We start from the raw sequence: 9,730 nt of genomic DNA on the forward strand, positions 1-9,730 counted from the left end.
GTTGTGCTTTTCAGTGACACTGGGTGGACTTAAGGATCACATCAAAGAGATTCAGAGGTGTCGCCGACTTATCCTCATTGCTTGTGGCACCAGCTATCATGCAGGAGTAGCAGTGAGTAGTCTTTTGTTTAACCACCTTTTGTTCTTTGGTGCAAAGTCCCGTCAGAAAAATAATCAAACTGAATCCAAGAGGAAAATATGACAGGAAATATGACACCTGTGTTGTGGTATGAGCTTCGTGTCCTGCCACACTCTATGCTCTGTGCACAGCTGGCACGTTTTCACAAATCGATGCTGTTGTTTTTTTTCCCAGACCCGCCAGGTGCTGGAGGAGCTGACCGAGCTGCCTGTCATGGTGGAGCTGGCCAGCGACTTCCTGGACAGGAACACGCCTGTTTTCCGAGACGATGTCTGCTTCTTTATCAGCCAGTCAGGTGTGGAGACCAGTGCCATCTGGACTTGATCTGTGGCACATTCCCCATTTGTATTCCACTTTCTATTTGGGGGCTCTTCTTAATTTATCTTTCTATGTGCTCAACTTTTTCAAAATGCTGAGTCAAAGTTTTTGAAACCTGTGGATTATTTTTTTCTGTAAAGCTGTCTTAAATCAGACTAGTTTATGGTGCAAAAGTCAGTAAATCAGTTTTATTGTGTGAATTGTTACGTTCCATAAACGGGTTGTTTTCCATTTCTGCCGACCCCGCAGGGGAGACCGCTGACAGCCTCATGGCCCTGCGCTACTGTAAGGAGAGGGGGGCTCTGACTGTGGGCGTCACTAACACAGTGGGCAGCTCCATCTCGAGGGAGACTGACTGTGGCGTCCACATCAACGCCGGGCCAGAGATCGGAGTAGCGAGCACCAAGGTATACCATGGCAACCGTGGCTCTAATTAACTCTGCGGTTTTTATGAGTGCAGCTTTTATGCGCCGTGGAAGTGGAAAACCACAACATGCATTTATTGTGTCACTGGAGATTGAAAGGATACTTCTTACATTAACCTCTTGAGGTTAGGTTATATTATGCTACACAGCATTACCAAAATTACTGTTATTATTATCTTGCTATCTTTGAAATGGCTACTTTAAACACAGGGACCAGGTCTGTGACTACCCGCTGTCAGTTGCCTCCTTCATAGCAACTTATATAAAGAGTGATAAAATGGTGATAAGACAGAGTCAGTCTGTAATCATTTTGAGGGGTGAATGGGGCCAAGTTGCCAATTACATGCAATCTGTGTGTGATAAATCAACCAAAATAGAAAATCTGTTGCCTTTTACATACAAATAAATTCACATTAACTGCATGCATTTAGCCAGAACCTCATAGATTTTGAAGAGAAAGTCAGAAGTTGCTCCACAAATATCGGCATAGTTGCTGTTGGATGACGATTTCACTGCATAATGAGACAGGGGCTCAGGAATCTTATATAGCGATATAACCAGTTGAGTGGACTCCGCCTTTCAAATGTTCACCAATGTGTCTGACGGTGATTGCAGTCAGTTGGAGCTGGAGACAGGTTGCCAAACAACTTGCAACCAGTTGCAGGCTCCAAATTTTTATTTATTTATTTTTTTTAAATCAGTTCACTGGGCAGCAACCAAGTTTCCAGCCATAGAGTTTTCCTACTCATTCTATTTAAACTCCAGTGAGACTGAGTCATTAGTGATGAAGATGAATGTACTGCTGGGTGTGTTTTCACCTTGTTGTGGCAGGCTTGGATGTGGATGATTGAAAACAGCACATTCCCTTGGAGTTGAAGTGAATGCTTATTGCTCCATTTAAAAAAGCAATCTACTAATTTTTCTGCTTTTGTCTATGACAATATTTTCAGAGGCAACACACCAAATGAATTTGTTACGTTCAAGTTAGAAATATAGCGCATGATTTCTTTGATTTGTTGTAACTGAGCCTTTGATGCTTAGCTAAAGTACTGTACACCAGTTAATTGCAACATCTCATAAATGAACTCGACGCTCGCTGACTCTGAATGAAACCCAGATGAAAACTCCATTGCAATTCTGGTCCCGCCTTTTGGAAGTTGACGTGGTCCTCCACCGTTATCCCAGAGGGAGTTAAAGAAGCCTGATTTTCTCATCTCAGCTCATGTAAACCTTGGACACTTGGTTTCATGCCCCTCCCACCCCCTCACCGAAAGCATTTGCCAGCTGGGATTTGAGCAGAGGAGTTGAAGCCCCTGCTCTTTCTAGGGAGCATAGAGAGAGAGAGTTAGGAAAAGTGGAGCAGGTCCTTCCCTGCCCCAGCTCTTGGCTCAGTGACTCTTGTGTTGCTCCAAAGTCCCAGAGCACGCCTCAGAGACGCCATCATTTACTGCTCGGCTGGCAGGGCCACACACCCACACCCACCTCAACCGAATGTTGCACACTGACTTGGTTTGCAACTAATCACATGCTGAATCATCCCAAATTCATATATTTGGTCTCAATTTTCTGCTTTTTCATGCTCGTAGGATTTTTTTTAAACTTTAAATGAGGGAATTTCCAATTCCTTTGTTCATATTCAAGATTCATGGCATAAATTAGCACTAAAAGACAAAACACTTTGATGCTATCATGAGGCAGATCCTTCTGGCAGGTCAGCCGACAGTAAATGAGAGAAGACTGCTTTTGAATTACATAACTCTTTCCACTGGGAATTTACAGGATTACAAAGTTTGTTTTCTAGATCACAGCTGTTGTGTTTTCTTTATGTTTCAGCTGTGTATGCATGCATGCTCACATTTGCAGGGTCAAAGTTGGCACATTGTGCATCAGGAAAGCACTGACAAGTTTGAAAGTATGAATATGGAAGAGATCAACGGTTGAATATGTGGGTTAAATATGTTGCCACAGCTCTGAAGGACTACGATTTGTGTGTTGTTGTGAAGAAAAAAGAAACTGTGTGTAAAGGTTTTACAGCTATTTTCTTGGCCCTGCACATTGGCATTTCTGAGTCCAGAGAGTCTTGTGAATTGACTTGGCTTCTCTCAGACTCTGATTGAATCTCCTAAATGAGCATGGAAGACCTCCAAACGTGCTTGGAGATGAAGGAAGGAGAGGGTGCGGGCGGAGATGACGGCAGGCACAGTCTCAGATGTGTTGAGGTTATAAGAAGCGACATTTCCAGAAGGATCAGACATCATCTGTGGTATATGTGGCTACAAAGGTTTTTAGGATGAGCAGCACTAACTTAACTGCGTGTGTTTTTTTTTGTTTTTTTTTTATAATGCTGCTTGATGTGTATGAAAACCCACCTCTCCATATTTCATCTGGTGCAGATTATAAACTGGAGACCAAATTTGCAATCAAAACAAAGCGAAAAAGAAGGACATGGCTTCATAATCTGTACCGAAAGGCTCAAGTCGTGATCTGGTCGCTGCTTCGTTGGTTCGATATTGAGCTGCAAAATAGGAAATCTACCATTCCCTCTAGAAATGAGGTCACAAGCAAGCAAGCTTTGACTGTGCAGTGGTGGCGGTCCACTTTGTGACCTTCATACAAATAGTTAGGGAGCAGTTGTTTTCTTTATTAGTCAGAGTAGAGACAGACAAAGAAACCGCATCTTAGCAATTGTGTTACAGTTAATAAATATTCTACTTTCTCTGTTGTGTTTTTCGTCTTCAGGCCTACACCAGTCAGTTTGTGGCCTTGATCATGTTTGCCCTCCTGATGTGCGATGACAGGATTTCAGTGCAGCCCAGGCGCCGTGAGATAATCCAGGGCCTAAGAGTGCTTCCAGGTAAGTCACACCACATGTGTTGTAATTCAGCCAGAGAAGTCTTGATCATATGTGAAGTTTAAACTAGAGATGGCACGATACCACTTTTTTATGTCCGATACCGATACCGGTATCATAAATTTGGATATCTGCCGATACCGATATGAATCCGATATAGTGTTTTTTAATCAACAAAACTGTTTTTTAAAATATCTTGCTGCATTTTGCAAGTCTGCAAGTTCATACTCAAGTTTAAAACAACAACTACACTAAAGCTATTCTGTTATACCTGTATACAAAAAAAATATTTCATAGTTCAGCAATACTGATCAATCTAATAAACTTAGACCTACACCATCCTCCCTATTCTGGTATTTTAAAGAGTACTTAGCGTAAATATTAAGCAACCTAACTAATAGGGTTCCAACTCCCAGCAACAACAAAAATAAATAAATAAAAAATAGGGAACCACCCCTCACGCTCCACCTCATGATGCTTAATCAACGTAATCAACCTTAATTTGATGCAGTGTGAAAAAAAATGCACAGAAATCAATTATTTTTCAAGAAATATTAAATAGATTCAACATCTTTCTTCAACAAAATTGCAGACTGCACAGATGGTACCTTCCCAAAGGAAAATGTACTATAGCTTACTAGGGTATATATATTAGACTTAATAGTCACTATATACAGTAATTGACTTCTATTCATTTTACATCAAATTAAAACTTTGGGTGTCAGATAATTATTTATTAAAAGCTAGACATTTTAAATGAGAATAAGAAAGAAAAGTATGTCTTTGTGCCCCCTTTTCCCAGTTAATGCCCTATCGGCCCCCCTGGCTAAACTTTGCTAGATCCGCCCCTGCACAGTTACCAGCCGTCAGCTACGTAGAAAAAGATCCTGGTGTAGAAAGTAATATTAAATAAATTCTAACAACAGCTTATCAAGCTTAAACGTGCTGCTGTTGTTCAGCCGCTGGTTTGCTCTTTCTGGCGCAAAATGGGCCAAAAGCAAACTAGAGACACGGACTGCGACAGAAAAGCCGATCAGCTGATCATTAGCAGTTTCACGATTGAAGTAGCAGCCGGAGAGCGAGAGGCAGTCGCTCGTTAAGCTTAACGTGGGAATGCTTTACAAACATTCAGAGATGGACTTACACACTTGCTTTACTTCTCTCGGGGATAACTTTGTCGGAGATGAAATGCCAGGTTGCTAGCGAAGCTCCACATGCTATCCAGACCACCGACAGGTCCCGCATGCCACAGCTGCTCTATCACGTGATGCATACTGCTCCGACGTTCTGAGGCGAGTTACGGCGTGTTGCAAGTTTTGTGAGGTGCTTTCGTGATATTTAATGGATCGGATTACATTTTTTATTTTTCTCCGATATCCGATCCAGTAATTTAGGTCAGTATCGGACCGATACGTAATATCGGATCGGTCCATCTCTAGTTTAAACACAAAAAGACTGGAAAAACTAGCTCTCAGACCCAAGATCAAGCACATCCACAGCCTGTTTTAGTTTTGTTTTTGTTGGTGTTTTTTTTTTTTTTTTAAATCCTCTTAGAGGACAAACTTAAACGGCAACAAAAGGATCAGAAGACGAGAGAGAGCAGGAAGGGGGGCAGACGGATGAATAGCTTTAGATTTTGGCGTTGGGCTCTTGCATGACTCTGTGAATCTAAAGCACATGATAGCATGTCCCCAATAGTAACCTAATAAGGAATGTCTGGCTTGTCTGCCACTCCCTGCCCAACATTAGAAGCTGAGTCTAGGTTCATGTTGCTGCAATATTTTTTTTCATATTTTGTCTCTGCCAGTCAGCCTCTTGAAACAAGAAAAAAAATGTGTGTGTGTGTGTGTGTGTGTTAGATCTGATTAAGGAGGTCCTCAGTTTGGATGATGAAATCCAGAAGCTGGCAACAGAGCTGTACCAGCAGAAGAGTGTGCTCATCATGGGCAGAGGCTACCATTACGCTACCTGCTTGGAGGGAGCACTGGTGAGCACATGCGAGTTTATCATCTGACAGCTTGATTGTTAATTTCAGCGTAGGCTTGTATTTATCTAAAGTCTGGATGTTTTTTTTCATTCCCCTGCAGAAAATCAAGGAAATCACGTACATGCATTCAGAGGGTATCCTGGCAGGAGAGCTGAAACACGGCCCGCTGGCCCTGGTGGATAAACTCATGCCGGTGATCATGATCATAATGAGAGACCACACTTATGTCAAGTGTCAGAATGCCCTGCAGCAAGTTGTTGCTCGCCAGGTAAGAATCGCACATGGCGCATGTTTTGTGATCAGCCTTATTGTAATGTCGGTGTGTTGGTTTATTTTATAATCCAGTCACAAGTGATCAGCCCAGATTGTTTAGTTGCCTGAAATGCTCAAACAAACTCTGACAAATAAAAACTAAATGTGACACTTTACAGTGTTTATTATATCGTGGAAAATGACTAAGTGAGTTTATTTGAATCCATTTAAGTTTTTTCCTTTCTGAAAACTGTTTGCATCATAACTCATTAAGTTCAAACCCCGAAAGTATGTTGACCACTGCGTCACCTCTGGCCCTTCAACTCAGTCGGTGAAAGGGGAGAGGTTGATTCAGCGCATCTCCATCATTGTGCAGTAAACACACTATATTCATCTCTTTGTTTCATTTACAGGGTCGTCCTATTGTGATCTGCGACAAGGACGATCACGAAACCATCAAAAACTCCAGCCGCACCATCAAAGTGCCTCACTGTTTGGACTGCCTGCAGGGCATCCTGAGCGTCATCCCTCTGCAGCTGCTGTCCTTCCACCTGGCTGTCCTCAGAGGCTACGATGTAAGTGCTTTCCCTTCAGGATCAGCAACAACTCTCAATCCAGCATGCTTCTTAATTCAAACATTTCTTGGAGATACCATTTTCCCAAGTGATTTCCACTCTTACAGTCATCATCAGTATACCTGTGTTTACAGGTGTAGTAAGAGTATGATTGTGTAAAATACGTCGATGATTCATTTCAGGACATAAAAGAAGACAGTTGTGCAAAAGATTCTGGAGCACAATATAAATGAGATATTCTGTTATTATTAGCCTGTCACTGATCATCTAGCGCTGTCGCTCAGGACTGCTTTGTAAGCAGAAACACTGCCAGAATAAACGTGCAGTGTTTATATCTGTAAATCAGCATGTCCCCAACTCGCTTGAAAATGTAACCTACTTTGTGAACGATGTAAACTGGCAAACTTGGTGGTGAAGGTGATGACGATGTGGTTAGCTGCCACACTGAAAGAATTATAGTGAAATGTAAATAACCTCCATCTGTGCGCGAATTCCGACCTGCGATTGTTTCATTTATTGGCAAAGCCCACAAGCTGTTACTGATGTTTGTGCTGGTGCTGCAGAACTGACTTAGATGTGTTGTCCCCTTGATTTCCTGTTTTTGAGGAATTTTAAAGGTCAAAGTGAGCAGCTTAACTCAAAGTCAGCATCTAGTCAGTTTTTCAGAGCATTTCAGAGAAACGTCCTGGCCGTGCAGCTCTGTAGAACAAACAGCTCCACCACACGCATGCCCTGTGTTTTATGTAATTTTGTCCGAGGGGAGGAGAAGCGCTCTGGACAGGACATGTGTGATAATTACAAGAGCAGTTCTTCCAAACCGCCATATCTCTGGCTCGCAGATTAAAGTATGTTTTTGTTAAGATTTGTATAAATCATACTCGGGTGTTTTGACAGCAGCATTTAGTCAACAGCAGCAACAGTGTCCTTTTCATCTGCAAGGCTATTGATTGTCTGCTCCTCTGTTTAAACGCAGGTGGACTGTCCAAGAAACCTGGCCAAGTCCGTGACAGTAGAGTGAGCCGCACCATTCATCACTAACAACAAAAGCTTGGCATAGACACACATTCAAGCACAGACCCCAAAGGAAGCGTCTGTGTGAAGTAAACCATCAGAAGATGACGTCCTGTCCTGTGTCTTGTGTGTCGTGGCTCTTTTTTTTTTCTTCTTTTTTTTATGCAGTCTTTCAGTAATCGCTCTTGTATCTCACTGTTGTGTATTATCACAGTGTTGCATTGTTTCTTTTATCAGAAAGCTTTGACAACATTTGTTTTTTCTTTGTTGTTGCCGGTGGCAAGGAATGGGTTGGGAATGACATATAACGTGCATATCACTTTTTCGGGGGTGAACCTGTATCAACCGTCGCTGGCCATTTATGGGCATGCCTTCCATGTTTATCTGTTGCTGATTGGGCTCTCTGGAAGCTGATGTTAAAGCTGACAGTAGTTTACGCTTTAAAGACCTCACTGGCTCATTTTCTCTTTTAGTGCAATGATTTGTAGTTTAGTTGGGATTTTTTTTCCTTGGCAGCTAATCATTCAAAGTGTCTTTACTCCACTGTTGAAGTAAACCACAGTCTTGAATCATTCCAAGCCACAGGTCATCGCTTCTTCATAATTGCAGTGTGGTTTTGATACACTTTCCCCTCTTGGATTTTCTTCTGAGGACACGCAGCAAAGAGCAGCATCAAATGTCCGATCAGAAAAAGTTTGTGAATACTATCATAAATCTTCTAATGTTGCTGTGTGTAAGCCCAGGAATTCGGTTTTTTAAACTCTGGTTTTGGTCCACTCAGTTAATGAGAGGAACCACCTACACCAGAGTCTGAGACGTCGCTCGTTCACTCTTTCCTATTTTTCTCGACACGATCCTGTTACTGTAAACGCTCTCTGGGTGCAGTTTAGCGTTTCATTCTCGTGTGGGACTTTTCGCATAAAGGTTTCTTTTTATCAATAAAATGAAGTAATGCAATTGAGATAAAGTTGCAAACCTGAAGTAGAGGCAGTCGCCAGCCCACACCTTGCCACCGTCATTTTGCAATCTTGGGACCATTTGTAGCTTTTCTTCTTTCTTTTTTTTTTCGTCCTCTTGTTACATTTGTTTGTTAATTGGTTTTTTGGAAGGAATTTTATATTATTGAAGTTACTCTTTCATTTAAAATGTTAATGTTACTGTCATCTGAAATGTCAAACCAAAAATCTGTCTCTGGTGGCTTTGGCAATCATAAACCAAATCTCTTTTTTTCGGTTTCACTGTTGCTTTTGTAGCCAAACATGAACTGATTTTGCAGATCGTATGCTATGAAGTTATTCTGAGGCCCTGAGGGCACGTATACACACAGTCGCTTGGCAGCATGTCATACTGTAGACGTTGACTTTGGTCAGAAGCCAAATGCCAAGCTGTGTGTCTGTGATCCCAGGTGTCTTTTAAATTCAGAAGCCAAGAAAAAAAGTGACATTGCATGCACACACACACACACACACACACACAGTTATGCAGTAGAGAAAGAATAGGAGCAGCTTTTTTTAAGCCTGCATTCTTTAAGTTTAAAGATATTTATCTTGCATTTACAATCAAGCCTTAACTTGGACTTCATTTTCCCCCCTTGAGCCTTTTCTGAGCCAGTGAAATGTTGTTACAGGTACTTTTGTAACCCACACTCGAAACACTTTTTGATTTACTGACTGGATGTATTGATCAAGGATGCTGCAGTGGATCCTAGCACCATCTGTTGGGTTACAGAGGGAGTGGGAGTACTATTTATTAGTGGAACTGATGCAATAAAGTGTCACGTACGTATCTTTTAAAAGTGTCTGGGAGTTATTGGATTGAGGATGTGTGCGCTTGTGGATTTACATGACCTAAAATACTGACAGTGATAACAAAAGGTGTCTGTACGATTTTTATTCCAATAAATACGCTGTAGAAATTCAGGCACATTTGGACTTGTCATTAAAATAACGTGTTTAGTTCAGGTGATAGATTGCACAAAGAGTTGAGGTACTGGAGGTATTTAGGGGTAGCTCAAAGTAACGATACGCCGCCGCTGGTGCCAAACTCCAGGAAGACGGACACTATCGGTCTGATGCTCTCACGTAGAGCTGTCACAGTGGAGACGCAGCGTCTGAGGTTGCTCCACAGACAAGGCAGGAGTGAAACTGCCACTTGAACGAGAGCAAAGGACAT

At 42.0% G+C, this 9,730-nt stretch overlaps 1 protein-coding gene across 1 annotated transcript; it reads left to right on the forward strand.

Annotated features, from left to right (window-relative positions):
• Window positions 1-17: 17 nt before the first annotated feature.
• LOC146657221 (glutamine--fructose-6-phosphate aminotransferase [isomerizing] 1-like) lies at window positions 18-9,477 on the forward strand. Its single transcript, XM_085425164.1, has 8 exons — window positions 18-112; window positions 314-434; window positions 707-864; window positions 3,622-3,736; window positions 5,593-5,720; window positions 5,821-5,988; window positions 6,386-6,547; window positions 7,521-9,477. Exons 2-8 carry the CDS (start codon window positions 353-355, stop codon window positions 7,563-7,565), a joined length of 858 nt encoding a protein of 285 aa, XP_085281290.1. The 5' UTR covers window positions 18-112; window positions 314-352; the 3' UTR covers window positions 7,566-9,477.
• The last annotated feature ends 253 nt before the right edge of the window (window positions 9,478-9,730 follow it).

This window comes from Rhamphochromis longiceps, linkage group LG12, assembly GCF_057381845.1.
Source record: "Rhamphochromis longiceps isolate RC_006_pf linkage group LG12, R_longiceps_female_GT1.1, whole genome shotgun sequence".
NCBI lineage: Eukaryota > Metazoa > Chordata > Actinopteri > Cichliformes > Cichlidae > Rhamphochromis > Rhamphochromis longiceps.

Excerpts from the sequence above, each read along its gene's own strand:
- LOC146657221 (XM_085425164.1), top strand. The coding sequence starts at position 353 with ATGGTGGAGCTGGCCAGCGACTTCCTGGACAGGAACACGCCTGTTTTC. Across the intron at positions 435-706 it reads CTTCTTTATCAGCCAGTCAG|GGGAGACCGCTGACAGCCTC; the intron begins GTGTGGAGACCA and ends CCGACCCCGCAG. Across the intron at positions 865-3,621 it reads TCGGAGTAGCGAGCACCAAG|GCCTACACCAGTCAGTTTGT; the intron begins GTATACCATGGC and ends TTTCGTCTTCAG.